At 39.9% G+C, this 24591-nt stretch overlaps 1 protein-coding gene across 1 annotated transcript in view; it reads left to right on the forward strand.

Moving 5' to 3' along the window:
* The first annotated feature begins 235 nt into the window (after positions 1 to 235).
* The window catches only part of WDR33 (WD repeat domain 33), a 67594-nt gene continuing 43238 nt past the window's right edge, over positions 236 to 24591 (forward strand). Inside the window, exons 1-7 of the mRNA XM_062006228.1 lie at positions 236 to 394; positions 16063 to 16287; positions 17688 to 17756; positions 18183 to 18287; positions 18763 to 18858; positions 19347 to 19498; positions 21258 to 21355. Of these exons, the coding sequence (XP_061862212.1) occupies positions 16084 to 16287; positions 17688 to 17756; positions 18183 to 18287; positions 18763 to 18858; positions 19347 to 19498; positions 21258 to 21355 (724 nt within the window). The 5' untranslated portion in view covers positions 236 to 394; positions 16063 to 16083. The remainder of the gene's footprint in view (positions 395 to 16062; positions 16288 to 17687; positions 17757 to 18182; positions 18288 to 18762; positions 18859 to 19346; positions 19499 to 21257; positions 21356 to 24591) is intronic.

Consider the following 24591-nt stretch of genomic DNA (forward strand, 5'->3'; position numbering starts at 1 on the left):
TAAACCGCCCAGCGGGGTTCACCCGCCTTTCAGCCGTTGTCCGGGGCTTCCCCGCCACGCCGGGCTCAGGGCAGAGGCGGCCGCCGCCGTGAGGGGCGGCTCGGAGCGCGCGGCGCTTCCGGTGGCGGCGCGGCGCTTCCGGTGGCGGCCCGGCTCTTCCGGTGGCGGCCCGGCGGGAGCCCCGCCCCGCGCGCATGCGCGCCTCAGCCCGCCCCTCGCGCCGCCGGGCGGGTTCACGTAGGGCGCGTGCGCCGCCCGGTCGCTGGTGGGGGAAGGAAGATGGCGGCCGCCCGCGGCGGGGGCTCGTGAGGCGGCGGCTGCCCAGCCCGGAGGGACGAGGCGAGGGGCGAGGCGGCAGCGCGCACAGTCGGAGGACGAGGGGCCCGGCCGGACGGTGAGCGCGGCTCGCTGCCGGGCCGCCGGCGGGGCGGGCGCGGGGCCGAGCGGCCTGGGAAGTGCGGCCGCCTCCGCCATTTTTTAGGCCGCGGCCCAGGAGCGGTGCGGGCAGGGCCGGGCAGAAGCCGAGCCCCGGCGCGGCCGGCCGGTCGGCGGCGGCGGGTGCGTCCAGCGGCGCGGGGTGCCCGGGTCCGAGCGCCCTGCGGGGCCCGGGCCTTGTCCGCGGCCTGGGCCGAGCACCGGGCCCGGCTCCGCGGCGTGCCGGAGGGCTGAGGCGGCGGCGCGATCGGGGGCTGGGAGCAGGCGGCCGGTCCCTTCCGTTGCCGCTGCGTCGGTGTTTGCTTGTGGCCTCGCCGCCGCCTCTCAATACCGCTTCTTTTTCCATTTTTAAGTATTTTCCCTTCTGCTTTGAGTGGGAGCAGAGATCTTTCAAGCAAGTGCTTGAAAACAGGGCTGGGGAAGCCGCAGCCGTTACGGGTCAGTGTGGCCATGTGCAGCAGGCACTTGCTTATTCTGAAGGGATGGATGGATTTAGCGGTGATGTGGCCACACATTGCGCTGTTTGAAACTCACTAGCCTACGATTGTGACATAAGTAACAAACCTCGGTGACCTGTTAGCTTTGGACAAATACTTCAGTGTTTTTCTGTTGGAGAGAAGTCATCAAACTTTGTACCTGCTTGAAGTTGGATGTTATTTCTCTCTTGCTGCCTCCTAGCATCGTTATTGTGAATAGATAGCTGTATGGTTTCAGGTACAGTGTTTTGAAATGTTGGTACTCATTTGAGCACATAAGTTTATTCTGCCAAAAGTCATCATAGGTAAGTAGTCGTGTACCCTACGAGTTTTGTGCCTCGTTATATCCTTAATTGTAGCTAGTGGGTATTATCTAGGAATAATCTGGGGTTTATGTAGACAGTAGCCCCTCATCCTTCTCCAGACAACAGATGTTAATTCTTTCATGCTTAACTCAAACTGTCCTCTCCATCCTTTAAGGAAATCAGTGCTCTGTACTTATTTTCCAGAGAGTTTATAGCGTGCAAACAATATGATGTCAAAATACTTGAGAGTTCCTTCCTACTGGATTCTGTAGCAGCTAAATTGACTTGGCTTCTCATCAGTTTGGTGCAATATTCTGCTCTCAACTTTCATATATGAACGTGCAATCATAAAATATGTTTCAAAATCTGATTTCTAACATCCTGCTCAGTTGTGCTGTGGTGTTTCTGAGAGGAGGATGTGAACATCTGAACATGTAGTTAAAAGACTTTTCATTTTTCATATACTCATCAAAATAAAAATGTGGCAGGTCATGAATTGCTTTGCTGTTAGCATTTTTGGAATTCTCTGCTCAGCTGCTCCACAGTTCAGAAGGTAACCTGTACACAGCCTTCAACATCTGACTCTTTCAGAAGGGGATGAAACTTCCAGGTTATATTGCAAGCATCAATACTGAGAAAAGAAATACTGAAAGACAGGGAGAAAAAGGGATAAACTCACAAACCTTTTAAGCTGCAGAGAACGTTAGGTGCCAGTAACCAGTGTGTGCTTAATTCAGTACTCCTGCTAAACCCTTTTACCTAGAGTGGCAGTTAACAGTTCAAAGCCTTTCACTCTTACCTGAAGTGCTGATCCTCCTTTCAGCAGTAACCATTAGACTCTTTGGACCACTGGAATGGAAAATCTCTCATCAGTTTTGTTTTTCTATTATGAGCAGAAGTTAGCCCAGGAAGTAAGAACGTAGTAATCCCAAATTGTGCTTGCGATAGAGGTACTAGAAATGCCACCTTTTGTGCAGCAAAGAGAGGCCTTAGTCTGAGAAAGGGATGAGAAATCTTTGTTCTGTTCCCATCCCTGGCAGATGTATTAGGCTCTGACTCAACCAAAACAAAAATACTGTGGAGAAGACTCTTGGTTGAGTGGGAGTATGGAAGGAAGGAAGGCAGTTTAACTTTTTACTGAGGTGATTGCATGCAAAGTACTTTCCTCTTTGTGTCTTGCTGGGTCCAGGTTTGATAGCTCTCTAATGCTGGAAATGAAAATAACTTTAGCCTTACCTAGATATTGCTTTCGCTTGAAGTTTGGAAAACCACTTGTGTCTTTGTGCAGGGAAGCTGTGAAAAACAAGCTGAAAACTTTACTGTTTGTGATGTGTACAGAATAGGTTCTTCATTTGCCATATTTTCACTCTGAATGTTGTTTTGTTATTGGAAGTTTTATACAAAGTAAAACTACAGATAATCATAGGGTCATAGGATGGTAGGGGTTGGAAGAGACCTTTAGAGATCATCTAGTCCAACCCCTCTACCAAAGCAGGTCCACCTAGATCAGGTCACGCAGGAGCTTGTCCAGGTGGATTTGGAAGCCTCCAGAGAAGGAGCCTCCACACCCTCCCTGGGCAGCCTGTGCTAGGGCTCCCTCACTGAAACACTGAAAGAGTTTTTCTTTATGTTTAAATGGAACTTTTTGTGTTCCAGCTTGTTTCCATCACCCCTTGTCTTGTCACTGGACACAAGAGAAAAAAAGTGCTGCCCCAACTTCCTGACACCCACCATTTAGATATTTGTAAATATTAATGAGATTCCCCCCTTAGCCTTCTCTTCTCCAGACTGAACAGCCCCAGGCCTTGCACGTTGGGTTGGTATAGTTTATGAAGAAATGTCATTTGTAAGGAATCCTCAGTTAAACTGGACGTTGTTAGAGGTTAATGGTAGGGAGGGGATATGGTAAAGATCTTTCAAAAGATGTAAAACCTTAACATGACCTTAGTTCTCTTATCATAGAGAACCTATGAAAGTAAGAGCAGAGAAGTAGAATTTTTGGTAGCTGAATAGTTCTTTGGGTTTTATGCTTTAGTGTTCATTTTACCTCAATTTAGAGCATCCATGATTCCATAGTTTTGAAATACTGCTACATTTACCAGCAATCCATTCCTGCTCACCAGTGTTTAAAGAAGCTACTCAGCATTTAATATAACATCACTTCTGGTTCAACCAGCTCTCCACACTCAGGCTGGCAGTATCAGCCATTCCCTTGCACAACTTGAAATGTGATACGCGGTATATATTTACTGGGAAAGTGAACTGGTTTCTCTTTTGTTGTGCAGCAATACTTTTGATAACACTTTTTGTGTAAAGACAGTGGTCCCACAGTCATGTGAAATACTGGTTAAAAATGTGCTTTGATTTGTGGTAATTTAGATGAAAGATTGTGATGGGAAAAAGGTAAGGCCTGAGTCTGTTACAGCACAGTAGAAGCTTGTGGAGGTTGTAGTTAGAAAAATGGCCAAGTATTCCAGCCCTTCAGTATTTGCTTATTTTAAAAGGTTTTATTTCAAGTTTCTTTCCTTTGTCTAAAGGATACTTATTTAAATAAGGAAAAAAAACTCCAAACAAACAACAAACAAATTCAGAAAGGTACATTAATACTGTAGCCCTTTTTAAGAGCTTAAGCTATTAAGAGATTGGATCTACTGACTTGAGACTTGATACTTTCCCTTAGGCCATTACACTTTTTGTACAATTCCTTCTTACTTGCTCAGAGTGATCACAGTTGGGATTTGTAAGGCACACTCTGAATGTGGAGGAATACTAGAGATCAAATTATTTATGCTTTGAAACTAAACTCACCAATACTGTTCCTGTTTTACTATTGCATACAGTTGTAAAATGGAAGAGGTATGAGTCTGTGTAGCAAGAATGGCCATGATAAACAGTGCTAGTTTATCTAAGAAGCCATGTGTCTGGTTTCCACTTGAGAAGGAGAAAAAAAAAAACCCCAAACCCTGTTTATTAGGATACCTTGTTGAACAGGAAGAGTGAGTGACAACTTCTGTAGCATAGGATAATCTTTAATGCTGGAAAATCATGTGAATGAACTGTAAGGACTGAAAAAATGTAGCAAGTCTAATAAAAATGAATTGTACTGGGAAAGTTGTGATGAAGTTGTCAGGAGTTAGAGTTTCTGTTCTAAGCAGTTTCACAAGTCGTTGCTTTTATCATGATTTCTCTCAGTGTAGGAGGAAGGATGCTCCAGACCCTCCCTGGGCAGCCTGGGCCAGGGCTTCCTCATAGTGAAATAGCTTTTCCTTATGTTTAAATGGAACTTTTTGTGTCCAGCTTCTTTTCATCACCCTTTGTCCTGTCGTTAGATACAACAGGAAAAAAGTGATGCCCCAACCTCCTGACAGCTACCGTTTAGATATTTGTATTAATGAGGTATTAATGAGATTCCCCCCCACCCCAGTCTCCTCTTCATCAGACTCAACAGTCCCAGGTCCTGCAGCCTTTCCTCATACCTAAATGTATGTAAATGTATCAGATCATGTATACTTAGTGCCAAGTTTTAATTTAAGGCAGTTGGGTGTGAAGCTTGGAATTTAAATTGCTCTTAGTCCTTCAGCTGTAGCTTTACCCAGAGGTGAGTACCCTGGAGTTGAACAGTGGGGCAGGATAGGACAAAAGCAGTTTTGCTACCAGAAGTATAGATGTGTTCTGTATATAGTGTTTTATACACTTCATGAGCATATGTTTGAAATAATCATTTCAAGGATTCTTTTAAATCATTTTCCCAATCCGAAAAGAGTATATTAATGTGTCCTTTTTTTAAAGGGAGACCCAAGGCTAGGAACAGGGAGTCTGTAGTATTTTATGGGTTTAGTGTAGTTGTAGTGATCATGATCAAGTTTTGGTAACATGGTGATTTGCATTTTACCATGGGTGTATGAATATTGATCTACAAATTTGAGTCTGTCCCAAGCAGCAGTTTGAGTTGGATAAATTGTGCCACAGCTCCAGCTGATACAAGTGCCAGACTTACAGCCTGAGACAGCATAATGGCAGCTCTGCCCTGTCTGGTACTTGTGCAATCACCTCAACTGGTATTGCAGCCTGAAGTGGTAACTTCCCCTGCTTCTAGTCACTTGGGTTTTTTTTCCTGTGTCAGTAGAGGCATTCCTGGAACTCCATACTCTGTGGGTGACAAGCTGCTCTGGCTTTTGACTAATGTTAGCAAAAAAATATACTTAACACAGAGCAGTTTCTTAGGTGGATAGCCAGTGTGGTCACCACATGTTCATGTTGGCTTAAAGGAGGAGTCATGTGGGACAGGAATGTACAATTGGGGCAAGGCAGGACTGCTTTTTGGTGTCAGCTGTTCTAGCTTGGATTTGAGTCATTGTGGAACTTGATCTCAGCAATGCTCTAGACTCACACTGGTGAAGTTCACTCAGTAGCCATCCCTACAATCACAATGAGCAGTTGGGCTTCCTAGCATTGTTATCCTTCCCTCAGCCCCAGTAATCACTTCAAAAATTCCTTTATTCCTGTTGGGGCACGTTTGTAAGCAAACCATTACACTTCTTTGCAAAGACTAGTGAAATTTTTTTATTATATTGAAAGAAGAATTGTGTATGTCCCAAATTTGCAAGCAGGAGGACTTCAAACTGAGTATTAATGTCGCGTGTTCACTCTGTGATGTTTGCGCTGTTGCAAAATTATGGAGTTAAATTCATACTTGAGTCACCCATCAAACCATGTTTTGCAGTCTTTTTCTCTCGGTGGATGCAAATATTGTCGATCTCTTCAGAAAATTTAAGCCTAATAAATAAACAAGCTATTTATTTCTAATGATATCTTGTATAGACGCATCATTAATGTGATGAGCCACAGCTGCCAAGCTTTCTGTACAGCAAGAGGAAAAGACTGACCTAGAATTGTTGACTGAAATACTGCTTTTGCCAGGAAAGCTTGCTGATATTCTCAAGGCAGGCAGTATAAAGTAGGAAAGAAATGCCAAGGGCTTGTAGGTCTTTGGAGCATTCAAGTTTCTAGAACTGAAACTCTCTGGTGACATGCATTTCTACTCAGTTGTCATTCCCATGGGGAGCTTCACTCTTCCTTTAATTGGAGAAAATCTTACACTGAACCCTTGCTCCTTGAAAGACTTTGTGTGGGATTGATGTATGTGAACTTTAATTCTCTTTTTTGAGAGATGTATTGATAGAGAAGATGAACAGATACTTTTATTGAACAATACTGAATGCAAAGGGTATTTACTGAGGAAGCTCAAATGTGGTTGTTGAGCAGTGTGTGTTTAACTTCATTAGCATGTCCAGGTATTTGCATGGCTTATAATTCTCAAGGGAAGACCAGAAAACTTACCTTCCTGGCTGTGTTATTCTAGTTAAAAGCAACTGTATTTCAAATTGATTTTCAGTTACGTGAGCAAGTTGTGATGGCAGTCAATCATCAATTTAGAAACTGGTTTAATATTGAAAGTTTCTTTATATAGAGGAATCTCTATGTTGATGATGTTTTAAAATAGGCGTGTTTGTGACAACACTTTAAAACTGCTTGGGTGATACTGTGTAGACTTAAAACACTGAGAGCTTCATAGCTTAATGTTATTATAACTAGCACACTTTACTTTTTTCCTATTTTAAGTTTGTTTCTCTTTGGATTAAACAGTTTCTAGGCCAACTAGTACCAAATGGGGGTTACACATGGGTCTTCCACAGCAAACTCCAGCAAAAGGGTAGTTTACATATATGCAAGACATCTAAGTCTTGACTGGAGCAGATACTAAGAAGCTACACATTCAAATTTTGTCCTTAGTCACAGAAATAATCGACAGTCATAACTTCAGTTGATCAAAGGAATCTAGATGTGCTAGTTCCCTTTTTTCGCTGTAATTTAGAGGGGTATTTGTTTGATGGAATAATTGTTTTAAACTTGTCTGATTCACCTGTAAGTCAATAACAGGGAGTGTTGTTTACACAAATATGATTAGAGTTTCTCCAGCAGGGTCCATAAGGCTTCTTTAGCAGCACTGTGTATTTTGATGAAGTTTGAGTTCTCAGATTCCACTTGCTTAAGGGTGTGTCTGTGTTAGTTATATCTGGGCATAACTACTGTAGGTAGTAAGTTTAATCTGCTGCTGTAAACACAAGCGCTAATTTAACTGCTTGAGTTTTGATTTGTAGGGGAGGATAACAATCAAGTCTGTCTTGGTTGAATATTTCTGTATCTGCTAAATATTTTTATCAAGAATCAAAAATCTTGGGGAGGGGAATCTTCTTGGATATTTCTAGGAAAATACTGTGGAGTAGTATGTTATGGGGCAGTTGTTCTGCAGTGGGACTGCAAAAGTGTTCAGTATCTTCTTATACTGGATACATGAAGTAGGGCTGTTTAGTCTGGAGAAGAGGAGACTGGGGGGGTGGAATCTCATTAGTCAAAGTAAAGGAATAATAGTTTTATGGGAAGAAGAACGTTGTTTTATTAATTAAAAATATCAAAATGTTGCAAGTAAACTAACTTCAGGTGAAACTGTCAACCATTACTGAAGCCATGTCAGCAAACTAAGTCATCCAGCTGAGGTTTAGATGCAGTCTCCCAAACATCCGCTTAACTGCTCCTTGTTTGTTTCGAAGTACACCTCAAGAATCTTGCTGTCCAAGTTAATTTTGTCAGATGCAGAAAGGGAGCCACTGTACACAGTGTTACTTGTGAAAATAGTTTTTGCTGCTGTGGCCCAAGTGGTACAGCAGGACCTGTCTCTTGGGTCCTGTGAACTAGTGTTTTGACTCTAAGTGATGTATCTAAGCATTTGTCTTCTGTAAATGTCTACTTTGGAATGAGTCAAAGGTTTAGTTTGAGCATAAAATGAGGAATGAGATTTGTTGGATTATTAGGTATTTGTTTAGCAATAGAAATCCAAAATTTGAACAGTGTTAGAGGTACATGTAACTTACATGGAGCTAAGCAGACTCAACTCTTTTAAGATTGTCCCCCAGACTGTAAAGTGAGACTCTGAGATTGGCTGTTTCAAGTGGTTTTTTTCACAGAAAGCTGGCTCTCCCTTGGGCTTTTAGATATCTTTATTGTCTGTATGCTTTCTCTACCGTTTCACGGGTTCTTGGGCATTGTGTTTACAGGCTGCCCAGATGGGTTGAGGAGTCTCCTTCTCTGGGGACATTCAAAATCCATGTGGATGAGTTCCCGTGTGACCTACTCTGTGTGGTCCTGCTCTGGCAGGGGAGTTGGACTGGATGATCTTTCAAGGTCCCTTCCAGCCCTTGAGATTCTGTGAGTCTGTGTGTCTGTATGTGACACTTCAAAGGTGTAGGACTTCTGTCAATTAAATATCAGCACTTTTCTTCCTGCAGAGAATAAACTCTTTGAATCAAAACCATCATAAAAATATTAATGTTGCTGGGTCTTGGTCACTGTACAGTGAAAGAATTGTTTTCTTGATTGCTATGTTAGAAGTGTTACATGTTCTGTCCTTTCAGACTCCATATCGTATGTGTATGTGTTTGAGTTGTATTAACAAGTCCAGAGGGTTGAACTTTGTGGTGAAACGGGGCATGATGCAAGTAAAGAACTGAAGTTAAAGGGTCCTTGATCATGCCAGTGTTGTAGATTCTGGGCTGTATATGAAACAAATCTTTGGACTGTCTTGAAATAAGAGGAGGTTGTTGAACCTTTTGAGCAGAGTAGTTTATGTTGGCTTGGCCAATGATTAATTTTAGTATCTGTTTTTGTGATTTCTATGAAGGTGTAGGAGGTTATTTTATTTTTTACATTTTCTATTGGAATAGAATGACTGGAACGGGGAAAATTGCCAAATCCTTCCACTGCTCTGCTTTGCATAGTCAGAGTTTAAACCCCATTTCTGAGAAGTTTGATTCACAAAAAGAATACAACAGAGAACAAATACTACTGTATTTTGGGAATACAGCGTTGGAGCCCTCAGGAAATCCACTTGTTGCAGAGCACAGTAATGTCATTTGATGACAGTCTTGTATAATATAGGTCAGGATTTTTGTCTTGAGTTTTGTGATTTGGTGTATTGTGGACCTAAAACACCTGTGGATAAACAAGTCTGTTCTCTAGATTATAAGAATGCTCTTATTTTTCTTGGTTTTAAGCTGACCATACCATGCCTGTGTTTATATGTCTTGTAGAAAATTCTTGGAGCTCTGCATATAAAAACGCAGAAAATAACATGCTATTGTTGTGCCTTATGTAATTCAAAACTGAGAATAGATTTTCAAATGCTCAAAAGACAAGAAACCCATGCATTTTTTCCTATTATTAAAGGGGGGGGGGGTTGTCTGTTTTAGACAAAAATATATCATTTTGTCACCACAGAGCTAAGGTGGGCAACTTCATGCTTCATTGTTGCATCTCATTGTCTCATGCAAACTTTCCTTATCAGTGGGGAAATGCTGTTTGTACAAAAACTGACATTCTGTTAACACAGTTCAAAGTCAAGATGGATCATGGAGTACCTTTGAGAATGATATTTTTAAACTAGTTGTATATTCTTAACTGTTAACTTTCAGAGCTAGTAGAAAAGATAGCATCTAGTTACTGAACTGTGTATCAATAAATGTCCATAAAATCTTTCTGGACTAGATTTGTTTAGATGTAGCAGTCTTTCTTGATGATCAACTTTATCTCTCTAAACTCTTGGTTCTCAAAAGAACTGAAGAATCTCAAATAACGTGTATTTTATTGAGTGCCTCAGAGATTTTCAGCCTTTGTGATGGTGTTTCATAACTATGATTAAATGATTTTTCCAATACAATAGGAAATAGAGACACAAAGCAGTTAAAGGAATTGGTCAAATGAATATACTCCTCACGAGGTCTACAGATTGCCATAATTTTTTCTTTTTCTTACTTTTCCTATGTTTTCAGAGTGGGATTATATACTGTGAAGGAAATTTATGATCAGTCTCTTAAGAAAAACGATGACATCTGTATAGAGCAGAGGCAAAGTCACCTCTGCTGAGAAAGTTCTGTTCATTGGCAGGCACACAAAGAAGTTTCAGCAAATTTCAAGTGTATCTTCAGACAAGTGTGGTGAAGGTTGCTGCTGCTAGTGCTGGTGTTGCAGTGTTTTTATTAATGTGGGTTTTGGATACACGTAGATGACACACATACCTGCTTCAGTGAATGAAGCAAGGGAGATGCAGAAACATTGGAAACTTGTGTTTTGCTCAGGTTAATTTCCTGTTTAAAAGACAAATCATTTGGGGAATATTTACTTTAGATGTTTAAAAATATCTGAAAGACCATGACATGGTTTGCAAAAATATGTAACCTTCTACCTAGTGACTTCAGGCTTTCAAGAAGCACCCAAGAGTCTTAACAGCCTGTCACTCTTCCAAAAGAGGAAAGAAAGGAGATTATTTTTTTGGAACTCAGTGTTGATACTCCATTAAAGAAGGAAACGTTAAATTGTATTTGGTCTGATTGGTTTGGGGTTTTCTTCAGGGCAGAGGTGTGTATTTGGATGTGCTTAACGGAGTTCTTAATATACAAATGGAAATGCAGAGGTGACATTTTTTTCGGAGCCAACTCTTTACAACAGGATTTTTGAATTGAAAGAAAAGTTACTAAAAGGAAACGAAGCGCTACCTATGGCTTGTACATATATTGAACAACAGACTGGTAATGCTGACTTTTCATTGTGGTGTTTTTATCTAATACTTCTGCTGCAGAAAGCTGAGGTGGTTGTTCTCTAATTGTGGTTTTTATTTTTAATTGAATGTCCTGAACCATGTTTTGGACTCTTATGTGCTATTTCAATGCATATAGTCATTATTAATTTTCACTGTTTCTGTTACACTGTAGAAATACTGGCTTCAAGGCCTAACTTTGTTGAACTACTACACATTTAAACAAGTAACACTCGGGAGAATGTTATCACTTGTTTTCCTTTGCTGATTTAGCCATTCCAGGGGAATGTCTTCAAAGCTTTAGCACATTTGTTCTTGTGTACTGAGCAGTGAAGGGTTTGCAAAGTAGCCAACTGCTTGCACTGCTCAGGAGAGCAGCTGTCTGTTCTGTCATTTGGAATCCTACTTTTCTTTTGACATATTCAGGTTATTACTCACTGTATTGCACCCAAGTTGCTTTCCATTCAGTGAAAAGTAACTTAAATAGGCAAGCATGTTTTACTTACCAGTTATTGCACTTCATTAACGCTGATCTTTACTTTTTGGGTGAACCACATAAAATCTGCCAAGGCTATACACACATCGGGTTTTTTTCTTTTAGTATTGAACAATCTGTAAGACATGATGGATTTACCATAAGCCATGACTTTTTCCCTAGGCTTTGCCTGATTGAACCAGTGTAGAAGGATGCTTTGGTGTTTTCATTATGGTTGAACAGCCTAATTTGTTTCATTGTGATTTGTGAATTTGTGTGAATTGCTTTAGGTTGCATGATATTGGGCAGCAAAGTTTGCATGGTTTTAGGCAGCAAAGTCCAAATCTGTCAACTTAAAAACCTTACTGGGAGTTAGCCCTTTTTTGAGTACATGAACTAAGTGGTCACCATTTTCTGTAATGGACTACTACTGCAATGTGACTCTTCTCTTGTTTTAAGAAGCAAACAAACTCCACAAATCCATCAATCTTGTGGCACCATGCTGCCCTGGGTTTAAGACTGTCCTCAATTCTTTTCAGTTTTCATTCTGTTTTATAGCCATGTCCCTCTGGTTGCTCAATAGCTTAATAAACCTGCCATCCTTCTGGCACTGGAGGAACAAAGGCTTGCTTTGCTGCCAATGTATTTATTGTTTGTTAAGGAACAGCAGTGGACATCTCGGGTGCTTTCATAAGCTCCTTGAGTTCTGTTGGGCAGTTTCTTCTGCCCAGTTATCTCTCAACTAAATTATTTCAAATTTCTCTCTTTTTTTTTTTTAACCTGTGTCTTTTTCTCATTCACTCTTTCCTGACTGACCTTGCTCCTTAGTGGTTTTGCTTCTGTAGTTACTCCCACTCCTACTGTGTGTCTTCTAACTTGTCTTTAGGGTTTTTGTCTATCCCATCCATCTCCTCAGTCTTGTGTCAGATGTGCCTTTATTTATTCCCCGTTTTGACTGAGTTTTCCAGACTATCTTTGTCATCTTTGATGAAATGAAGGCCCAGTTGCTTATCTTCTGATGTTCCTGATGGCCCTGCCTTTACTCGTTGAAGTCATTATATATTCTCAATTTATCCCCAAATACAATGTCTTCCAAATGTGTGAAAGCTAGCCAGCTTTGAAGGGGTATTTGCGGGGACAGAAAGAGGGAAACTTAACAGTCGATGCTCTGAAAAGTCATGTTGTTGTTGCAAACAATAAGGATTCATGAAGGAATGACATGGGGTATTCAGTTCACAGTTCAAACTGGCATAAAACTGAACTAGAAAAGGATAGAAGTTAATTGGTAACATTACTATCCAGAAACAATAAGAGCTGACTGATGCTCGATGTGGGAAAGATCTTGCTGTTGTTTCTAATTCTGTGTGTTAAGGAACAAATATAGTCTTCCATTTAAACCCCTGTTGATGGACTCAACGACAAAGTTTGGTACTTTGCTTAAGGTAGGAAATTAGATGTTACTAGTGTGGTTTACACCTTGCCCTCTAATATTTGTTTGCATGTTACTACTCATGCTTCCAATACATCAGGAGCTTTGGCTGTAGACTGAATTCAGATGCTTTTTTAGCTGATACAAAAGATCTGAAGGAGAGCCAGTTGAGACATTGGCTAATTCCAATGAAAGACAAAGTAGGGTTCTGGTAACCTATAGATATGTTTGTCTGACTGGACTAGAGGTCTTTGGAAATAAATGTTCCAGTTTCATCTTAAGTGAATCTGTGCCAAAAAGCCTTTTCATTACCAAAGCTTTTTGTTTGGAAACTTCCCTCAGTGTGCATACGCTGTTTTCTTAATCCTGTGTCATTTCCCTTGTCGTGTTGTTGTGATGTCACATACTGTCTTGTCATAAACATAAACTCAAAAGAGTCTGTAGGCATCAAGAGGTCTAATGCATGTGTTTATGCCTTTGGTCACCTTTTAAACAGTAGTTTTGGTTGATGTTGGTTGCATGTTAAGTGAATGTTGTTTAGACCAAGTTAAACACGGCTTGTGATAGTGTAGGTATGTCCAATCTAAATTGATCCATGCTGTAGCTAATGCTTGATTTACCTACGTTAGTAATTGAAGCATTTGCTTTGGAATAATTTATTTTCTGAAATATGAGAATAAATTATTAACTTGTTGTTTTGAAGTTGTTCTCATGTAATTGTTATGTAAGGTTTTCTTGCAAAGATATCTGATCAAAGTGTTTCTGGAAGCCCCAGAATTTCTCTTTGTATTGTTTGATTTTGGTTCTTGAGATGTATTTTTGCACTGCCTATAAGACATTACAGATGTGTGGCTTTGAAAAAGGATCTTTTCTGCTGTCATATAAAGCATTGATTGATCTTTAGACTTGACAAAGATTAGTTGATTAGTCTCCCATCTAATAATGAATAAACTTTAAAAGTTAATTTAAAAGACTTCATTAATGGACTTGTGTCTAATGCCAGCTTGTTTTGCTTGTTTGAAGAAGCTTTCTCTTTTTTGGTAAGAGCACTGCTGTCGTTTTCGTTTTACCTTTGAGACTTAACACCTGAAACTTTCAGTACAAGTTAGCCATTAGGCAAATTTTAAGAGAATTGTCTTGAGGTTTAGGGGTACTTGCCATGATTCCTACATGACAAAGTTTTGATCCCTTCTTGTTTTGGATATGTCTAACATTGTAGTCGTGCTGTTACAGTGGCATAGATATGACAGTGTTTTGAGGCAATGTCTTTACTAGAGCATCTGGTATTGGGCAGATTTCAAGCAATGAGCTTTTCAGCCACAGGATGAAGCTTATTTGTTTGAAAATTGGTCTCTCCAGTTACACCAGTTGGTCTATTAAAAGGTTCCACACCTGTCAAAGGTCTCATTTAAGGAAACATAGTGTTTTAGTTTGGACTTGTTTGGCTTGAATGGAGAGTAGTTGTAATGCCTTTAATTGGAGATTTTTCTTTCCCCTGGCATGTTAGAGTTGTTTGTGTAGCTGATAGTCAGGTGTAATAGCTTGTTTTGTAGCTGGCCTGACACACTTTATTAGCAATGGAAAGGAATGTGTGACTTTTAAGTTTGCAAAGCCTGTTAAGATTAATCCTTGCTCTGTACCAATGAACTGGTATTTAAAGGGTAACCTCCTCCTTAAAGAAACTCTTAAAAAGAATCAAATTATGTACTACTTTTAAACTCTTATGTCTAGCATTTCTTTCTTAGCTTTATTTTCCTATTATTGGGATCAAAAAAGTGAGCTAGCATTTTAAGACAACTTTCCAACTCTTTCAAATTGGGGGCAGGAGTGCTTTAAATAGGGAAGTACACTCATGAATTCAGAAACAGGTTATTTCAACTTTCTTAAGAAATAGTCTACAGTTTTGCGTCCATTCTTTTTATTAAATGCACTTTAGCCTTCATGCAAAGGAGAGTTTCTCAGCTTTTTAGCTTTCCTTTGGTTACACTGACAGTTTATTTTTGTTTAGAATTTGTTTCAATTTATGACTGGATGGGGGAGAGTAAAAGCTGAAAATGAGGTTTGAGCTTTTACTGATTCACAGTGTGTCACTGCTGAGTCTGAATCATAGAATCACTTCAGTTGGAAAAGACCTTTAAGATCACTGAGTTCAAGTTAGTGTATACTTTAAAAACAGTGTATATTGTAGTTCTGAGCTGTGAACCCCTCACTTAAGGATTTTTGCAGACTGAAAAAATAGGTTTTAGACTCATTTTCCCTATGTCAGAGGACATCTGAATGTGGGCATTTTTATTCCTGCCCTTCACATTTTCTTAACAAAATTGTTCGTGGGTCTTGTCAAGGAAATTGTTTCATTATGTTTGTTTTGCAATAATGTAATAGAGAGTACACCCACAGGTAGAGTGTTGTCTGTGGTTTCATAGAATAATAGACTGGTAGGGGTTGGAAGGGACCTTTAGAGATCATCTAGTCCATCCCCCTACAGAAGCAGGTTCACCTAGATCAGGTCGCATAGGAACATGTCCACATGGGTTTGAAGACCTACAAGGAAGGAGATTCCACAACCCCCCTGGGCAGCCTCTGCCACTGCTCTGTCACTCTCATGGTGAAATAGTTTTTTCTTATGTTTAAGTGGAACTTTTTGTGTTCCAGGTTCATCCCATCACCCCTTGTCCTGTTACTACCTACTATAGAAAAGAGGGATGTCCCAACCTCCTGACACCCACCCTTTAGATATTTATAAATGTTAATAAAACCACCCGTCAACTCCTCTTCTCAGGTTTATTCTCAGGTTTATTCAGTTTAAGTTACATAAAGGGAATGCAATTTTCTTTTCAGGTCCTAGAATAAAGTTTTGAGGCAGCCCTTGAAAACTTTTTCCCATTGTTAAATTAATTTCTTCCTAGTGTAATGTTTCCTTTTGTGTATTGAATCAAATGCCATTTTCTGTTGAAGGAACGTACAGTTTCTTGCATTTACTGGTCCTGTTTTTACTGAGGATGTTATTTCCCTGCACAGTTCTAGTTTAGGAATGGTAATATGAACTTTGGAGTGATGTGTTCCAACACAGAATTCCCCTTGATAGAGAAGAAAGTACTTAACCATTTAAAATGTCAGTGTTGTGTGGCACAGGACAAACACAGGAATTGTTCAGAGGAACCTGCAAATATTCCTTCCTAATAAGTGTTGCTTTATGAAGTTATTATTCATCTTGATAAAATGAAGTTAGTGGAGGTGCTCATGCAGCGTTTCTGTCGTTATTAGGTAGTAACCTGGTGTTTCACTTTTTGCAGTCTTTCAGAAACGAGATAGCCATGGCCACAGAAATTGGCTCCCCGCCCCGATTTTTCCACATGCCGAGGTTCCAGCACCAGGCGCCTCGGCAGTTGTTCTACAAAAGGCCTGATTTTGCCCAGCAGCAAGCAATGCAACAGCTCACTTTCGATGGGAAGCGGATGAGAAAAGCTGTCAACCGCAAGACCATCGACTACAATCCCTCTGTGATTAAACATTTGGAGGTTAGTGGATTTTCTGTTTGTTTTTTTTTTTTTTTTAAAAACAACTTTTTCTTTCCTGAATGTTGTGATTGTGCTTTTCAGTGTCCTTAGAGAGGTCTGGAATAGTGCATTCACAAACTAATGATGTGTGCTTGTGAATGCGGTGTAATGCGAACATAAAAGAGTTTGGTCCTTGGTAATAAAAGTGTACATAGACAGATCTGATCCTATACTTTGTGTGAACACCAGTTTTTACGTTCTGTTTTGGAGTTTCAACTTGGATATGACCATTCCCTGACTTTTCAGTGAAGATAAAATTTAATTACAAGCAATGTAGTTGTTTGTGGTTTTGTTTTGAAATAGAAACTTCCCCAAAAGGAGTAATCAACCATTATCCCTTCCCCTCCAAAACCAGGGCACCTTAAAAGTGTTTTCTCATCAGCTGACTAAAGAGCAGTGCAACTTGTGCTGTGGTCTCTGAAAGTCCCTTTCTCTGAAGTTAATAGGTACAGAACAATTGAAATGAAATTTAGTTGAAGAAACGTTTCTGTTAAAATGCTTACTCAGCTTTTTTGATGGCATGCTATTTACCTTTGTGATCAAGATTTACTTTGCAAGTACTGGATATTAGCTTAGAAGAAATAGAATATACTCTGTCAATAGAGGAATTGGTGCAATCTCAGCAGCAACATCGTGAAAACACAATGAAATGAATGTGATTTGCTGTGGCCAGTGCATGATTAGAGCTTGTAGGGGTTAACAGTTGCAAGGTTTTCTTGGTAGTAGCTTTAAATTACCTTCTAAGATTTCTTTAAACACTGAATAGTTAAAATATATTCTTGTATTTTAGGGGTGTCTCCAAAAGATTCTATTGGTAGTGGATCAATTCTAAAAAAAAGTAGTTTTAGTAGCTCAGGACCTTTTTTACTGTGGCAGAAGTGAGCACCCTCAAGCTTCTGTTTATTAAAACAAGGATCAGATCTCAGCTTTGGATGCAAAATGTGCTTTTTTCAGTCCTGACTTCAGTACTACAGATTTCAGTTGATGGGATTCTATAAAAAACAAGATAAATGGTTTATTCATAATCTGCTCTTGGCCTAGGAAATTCTATCAAATTGTAGTAGTATATGCTGGAAATGTTTCACCTAGAATCTCGGCTTATGTTCCTAATAAGTGCACAGATCCACACTGGTTAAGTGTACAGCACGAAACTGAAACGACTTCATTCTCAACTCATGGAATGTGGTCTTGGAAAAGGTTTTTGACAGCTGACAAAATTTAACTGACTGAAGGTGTTTTTATTCTGGGGTCTTGTAAGTTTTATCCATCTGAATGCATTGTAATTGTTATGTTTCAGCTGCAGAAGTTGCTAGCTCTTGTCACTAGTGGTAAAAACTAGGAATTGTTGTTCTTCTTTCCAGAACAGACTATGGCAGAGAGACCCACGAGATATGCGAGCAATCCAGCCTGATGCAGGATACTATAATGATGTAAGTAAATCCTTTCTATTCCCTGATGAAATTCTGTGGATAACATTTGTTCAGAAATCAGAAGGATTTTGCCTGTCAGCTGAGGTTATTTTGTCTACAAGAGTCACGGAAGATATTAAATATGTCTTCACTCTGCTTTCTCTTGTTCTGTTGGAATCTATGTCCACTAAGAGAACCTGAAGTTGGATAGGCTTTTAATGTTTGGACATAAGAGCTCTCATAATGCCTTAAGCTCTCAAAGATGCAGGTCCTGGATGTTTGAGGTGGTAAATCAGACAGGCTTTTGAACACTTTTACTCACTTTCTCATAATATTCCTGCAAATGCAAAACCTGTTTTTCCACAAATGTGTGTTCAGAATGTATGCTTGCCTTGCAGTTTCTGGCTAGACATGTCGTTGCTAAACCTTTTCTTTCTTTCCTCATAGCTGGTCCCTCCTATAGGAATGCTGAACAACCCCATGAATGCTGTTACAACAAAATTCGTTCGGACATCTACTAATAAAGTAAAATGCCCAGTGTTTGTTGTCAGGGTGAGTATAGTGTTGGATTTAATGAGTTGTATTGTCTTAAACTAGAGTGCTATTCTTAACTGAAGAAAGAAACAAGAACCGTTAATAGTATCTTGACCTTGGAAAATAATAAAGGCAAATGAGTCTCTGCTATTTAACTCTCTTGGCATCTTTTAAAACAGCTTTTCTGTAGTGTCAGCAGTATTGTTCAGAATGGATATTGGGTGCTAGAAATGTTTAGGGACCAGTAAGCTTTTTCTTCTCTACTAGATCTTTTTTCATTACCTTTACAGCAGGCTTTGTTCTGTTGTTACAAGTGTCAAAATCCCTCTGGCACTGTTCTGCATTTTTGTCTACCTGACATCCTCTAGGAAGTCATTTAGTAAATTCTAGTTCTGCAGATTCCTTGGAAGAAGCTCATAGTTTATCTGGAGTATTGTGAAGATATGTTTGGATATCATATTTGCTGAGTTTGAGTTCATTTTTTCTTTTGCAGTGGACTCCTGAGGGGAGACGCTTGGTCACTGGCGCATCTAGTGGAGAGTTCACTTTATGGAATGGACTGACGTTCAATTTTGAAACAATATTGCAGGTAAAATCACCTGTCAAGAGTTCTGGTTATTTCCTTGAGTTTGCAGAGCATGTTTTAGGAGCACATCTTCACCCTGCTCATCACGGTTCTGTGGTCTAAGTGTGGTAGTGAGAGCCTTAGAGGTCTTAGATTCTTTTTTATTCTGCTCTGACCCCATGTCAGACTGTGGCTATAGGCAGCTCATTTAATGCTTCTCATTCCATCTCCATGTGCTATGCTAACTTCCCAAGAACATGCTTACCAGTGTTTGAAATAATAAAGAACCATTTGGAATCAAAATGCAAATACTTTTCATTTATTATCTAGAAGACCTTTGTATACAAGTAAGGGAATTTTTTCCCCCTAGTAATATCTTGAATCTCATTGTTCTCATTTCTTTGTTGTTCTTTGTTGCAGCTGTTAAGTAGGGAGTTTACTAACTTTTGTGTCTGTGTGGATCAGACAGTATTTGAACGTGTTTGCTAGAAGTTCTGTTTCTGAATTTACAGGCTCACGACAGCCCTGTAAGGGCTATGACTTGGTCACACAATGATATGTGGATGCTGACAGCAGATCACGGGGGATATGTGAAATACTGGCAGTCCAACATGAACAACGTCAAGATGTTCCAGGCACATAAGGAGGCGATTAGAGAGGCCAGGTTTATACACAATATACCATTTTCTGTAGTACCTATTGCCATGATTAGACTGTTCTCTAAGTGTATTCTGGGTGCAGACATGCATGGGTTCTGTCAGATTCTGGGAAGCTTCCTGCACCACACAAACACGATACTTCCTTTTGTTTCCACATTCTCACCGTTTTGCTGGCACCTTTCTGAAGTAGTATTGTCCCAGTATCCGCCTCTGCAATATGTTAGAGATGTATTTGTCTGCCGCATTTTGCACTGGTATTCTTTTCCTTTTGATATGGTGACGATGTGTATCAGTTATTCCTTTTTATACGCACTGTGTAAGACGACAATTTCATTCCAAATAAAGAATTCAGTCTTTAATAATCTTAACTGAATAAAATATAAAGCCTTCAGAAATAAAAACACCTGCATAGTTCTCACAAAATAATAAAACGCTAAATAAAGTGAAGAACTGCTTGGCTTGGTGAAGCCAAGGCTTCCAGTAATACTAAATACCCACGCAGACTGCCACATACAGAAGTCTAATGTTAATACTGAATGGGTTCTTCAAGCTTGAAACTGTAAGCAAGCCATTGAGAAGAAGACTGTAGGATATTCTCTTGGTTCAGTGTTGATGACTCAGTTGTGCAAAGGTCTATTTATATAAAACCTGAAATCTAAAGTGCTACTGTCAGTAAGATGTTAAACGAAGGGTGTTTCTAAAGCCAACCTGCACGTAACCTTTTAGTAAGATATGGAGATGTTTTTAAAGTAAGCCTGAAGAGAAGCTGCAGATCCAAAATGAAGCTAAAGCAGTGTTTCTTCAGGTTCAGGTGCTGGCCCTTGGCGATAAAGATTCACTGCCACAAACCCACTTTCCACTAAAGTCACCATTTTTCTTTGATAGGGTGCAGCATTTCCTGCCAGAGTTTGGTTACAAGTAGAGCTTACATGGGATTCAGTTACTATCTGACTGTTATAGCCATACACTGAATTTCTCTACTGTTTTAAACCCTTTCCTAATCATAAAAGTCTAGGATTTCACAGGGGCTCCCTCATGGTCTTTCACTGCACCAGAAAGGAAGTGAGTGCCTGTCAGTTGCTGGAGATGTTCTGGCTCTAATCAAGTTGCTTTTCCAGTGGCTTTCATCAAGTGATATTGACTGCTCAATCTGGAAACTGCTTCTGTGTCTGTAGGATTCTTTTCATGGTGTTGATGGGGTGTAGTAAGAGGGGTTTTTTCCAAATTACTTTTACAATATGTGGTACACTTATTTTGTATACAACTTTTTTTTCCAGCAGTTAACCCAACTAGCATTTTCTGTGACCAGCTTTCCCTTGTTTTTACTTCTCTGTTGCAAAGAACCCGTGGCTGAAGAGTTTTTTTCTAAGAACTGTTCTGTGCTTCTACACAGTGTCACTTGCTTATTGTATTACCAAACATGAAAATCTAGAGTAACAGTGACCAAATCATAGTGATGTTGGTTCTCATCCTGCAGAGAAGGTGCTACCATGTGCAGTCATAGGTAGGAAGGTGCTAAGAATAAATGCTGGAGTTTTGTTCCTCATTTGACAGAGGACTGCAATGCTAATGTAATCCTGTGCTAAATTCCTGTCTTGTGATGAAGTGTCTTTTGACAGGCACTGTATTCACTTAAAAGTCCCTATGTTCAAATGCATCCTTCGGTGTATAACACATAACAGTATAATTTTGCCCTGTCTGAGAAGCATAGATAATCTGTTAAATGCTGACTTCTTTCCCCTGCTGTGTGTCTTCATGTAACAGTTTCTCACCCACGGATAATAAATTTGCTACATGCTCTGACGACGGCACTGTTAGAATCTGGGACTTTCTACGTTGCCATGAGGAGAGAATTCTTCGAGGTATGTGTACCAAAAGTACTGATTGGGGTATTTCAAGAGGGGGAAGAAACCTTTTATTTAACTAGGTGTTCACAATACAGAAGTATCAGCTTGTCTACATTTTTATATTACATCCTTGTCTTAAATCCTCCAAACAAGTTTTTGTGTGACTGCAGCTCTAGGTGCTTTGTAATATCCAGGGAAGCTGCAGTTCCTCATGACTTTACGCTGTTTACTGCCCACTTCAGCTCTGATCAATGGAGGTGGATATGAGGATATGTTTTCTACTGCCAGTGTTGGTAGAAACAGTATCGGGATCAGGAATACATTTATCTTTCTGCAAAGCTTAATCTTTGTGGCTTTTATGTCAGAACACACATCTTCACACAGGATTACATTCTTTTCATGGCAATGTCTTCCATTCTGGTTTCTACAGAGGCAGCTGATTTTTTTCTCAGCCTCTTAAGAGGAGGAGAGCATTTAGGTAGAGAAAACAAGTGAGTTTCAATCACATCATGCATAGCACATAAAAATAATCCCAGCTTCAGTTCAGTGGTTTTCTGTCCAACATCTGTGTACTCTTGACTTCTAGTGCCTTTCCACTGGCCTTGTCAAGCTTTCCTCTTCTCCTGTTGCAGTCTTACTGAGCAGTAACAATAGGTTCTGATAGCTGTTCCTTTCTTACAAAAGATGTTCAAGGTACATCATTTAATATGAGAATATATGAAAGGCTGCCATGAGATCAGGGGATGTAGGTTTGCAGATAAACTGCAAAGAAGGTGTGCTATTAAAAACATGGCGGCATTTCACTTGTAGGTGTTTGAGCTTGTTCAGTGCTTTCCTGAGCTAAGGATTTTCCTTTTCAAAAATCATTCTTCCAACTTGGACCTGCATTATGTATTTGATGAAGTAGAGCTCTTCCTCTTTACTCTTAAACTCTCTTCTTGTTTACTAATGCTTTGCTTTTAAACAGCAGTACTTTGAAGAGACATTGGACTCCAGCTGTCTTGCACTGATGATATTCTAACAGAATCTGTTTGTAAATGTTGTGGTAGGTACGTTCTTCACAGCAGCAAGCAAGTGAATTTCTAGGCTGTATCATTTACACCTCTTCTTCTGGAAGGGCCCAAACAGCTTTTGTGCCGTTTTGCTTTGTGCTCCACAAAAGAAATCATTCTGCACTGAACACATACTGTACTCTCCTCCGAGTTTGTACTAACCATTTAAAATGTGTAGTGGAAATGGGAATTGCCTCCATGCAGAGTTGTCAAGATTATAAAAAACCTTTCCAGTTCTTCTACATTCTTTTTTACTCCTACTTTATGTAGAGCTTGGAAGTGTTTAATTCAGACCACAGAGAGCAGAACTTGCATTACCTTTCCTTCTCCTACCTTGTGTACTTGAACATTGTGGTTGTGACTGCGTCTCAAGTGGAGCTGTGCTTTAATTTTTTATACTTTGTACATATCAGCATACAATTTCTAGTTTCCAAAGTAGCTCTATAAAGAATATCTTTGCTTCTACTTATAGAATCATAGAGTGGTAGGGCTTGGAAGGGACCTTTAGAGGTCATCTAGTCCAACCCTCCTGCCAAAGCTCATCCACCTAGATCAGGTCGCATAGGAATGTGTCCAGGTGGGTCTTGAAGAGCTCCAAGGAAGGAGCCTCCACCCCCTCCCTGTGCAGCCTGTGCCAGGGCTCCCTCACTGAAACACTGAAAGAGTTTTTCTTTATGTTTAAATGGAACTTTTGTCTTCCAGCTTCATCCCATTACTCATTGTCCTGTTACTGGTTACAACGGAAAAAAGTGCTGCCCCAACCTCCTGACACCCACCATTTAGATACTTATACCCACAATACACTTTATCCTTTAAGTTGGAAGTGTTTTGAAAGCTTTGTGTCTCTGGATGAAATTGGACAGGGCAGATTATCCATCATTTCTGCTTTCACATAGGACACTGCCACTCCCCATCCCCCAAAAAGCCCAACGCAAAAAACTCAGATGACACCACCAAAAAGTGCCCCCACAACAAAACAAATAATACCCAAAACCCTGAGGGGGAAGGGGGTTGAGTGATGGGAGGATGTTTCTGCCAAACATGCAAGTTTGATGGGGTTTTGGTCCCTAGTGGTGTTGTCAAACATAGTCAGAAGATGCATTTGAAAGAGCTGTAGGAATAGTTCTTGGGTAGCTTCCTTGGTGAATACAAGCTTTCACTTTGTTACTTGGGATTTTAGAGCTTATGGATTTAGGAAACTGTTCTTCACACACATTCTGCTTCTACATATTTAGGAGTGTGACCTTGTAATACTTTGCTTAGTACAACCTTCAAAATGTGTTAGTGATCTGTACATTAAAGTTGTGATGGCCTTCCATTACAAATACATTTCATTATGTACAGAGTGTTTTAGATAAAAGACATGCTAAGGAATGGAGTTTTCTTCCTGCTTTCACCAAACCATGCTTCAGCTATTCTCGTTAATATTCTTGGTGCTGTGAAGTTGAAGGGATTCCACAGTGTAGTTTAGATCCAAAGGTTCACTTAGTGTGTTACAGTACAAAAATCATATTAAACTATCCCTTTTCAGTCAGATGTGTTCATGAACAAGACGATCACTCACAGGGGTACAGCATCAATGTATCATCATTCCCATTGATTTTTTTCCAATAACAAATTAACATATTTTAAATAAACAATTAAAGAAACAGACTTCAGTGCTAAGCAGTGTTTTTAAGGAGTAACTAAGGAATAACTTTCTGTAAAGTTACTGGGATAAGGTTTGCTAATATAGAAGGGACAAAATTCTGTAGACTTGCCACAGGTGCTTTTGTTTGCACTGGAATTAACGAGGATAACTTGTTTCTATTTAATCTGTGGAAATGGTTCCCTTTACTAGCATTGTTCATTCTGACTAGTTGTAAGTATTGCCTTCCTTGAAGGACTGGAAAAACAAATTGGAAGAGGTAAATTATGTAAGATTTCTTAAGGTTTTCCTGGAGTTTTCAGCTGTCTATAGTAGGTCACATATTTTTTTCAGTAGTTAAAACCATGAATGCATGGGCTGCCTGAGAAACACTCATTAACTGTGTCCAGCTTCCTTATGATTTGTCAGAATGAAAATAAACAGGACACTGTTTTGTACTTCAGAGATAATGCCAGAAGTTCTGGCTCTTTTTTTTCTTTAATCTGGCTCAGAATCCTTTTGCTGCAACTCAGTTGCTTTGCTGCTCTTTCTACTGTTGTGGCTTTCCAGGA

This window comes from Colius striatus, chromosome 12 (genome assembly GCF_028858725.1).
Source record: "Colius striatus isolate bColStr4 chromosome 12, bColStr4.1.hap1, whole genome shotgun sequence".
Lineage (NCBI taxonomy): Eukaryota > Metazoa > Chordata > Aves > Coliiformes > Coliidae > Colius > Colius striatus.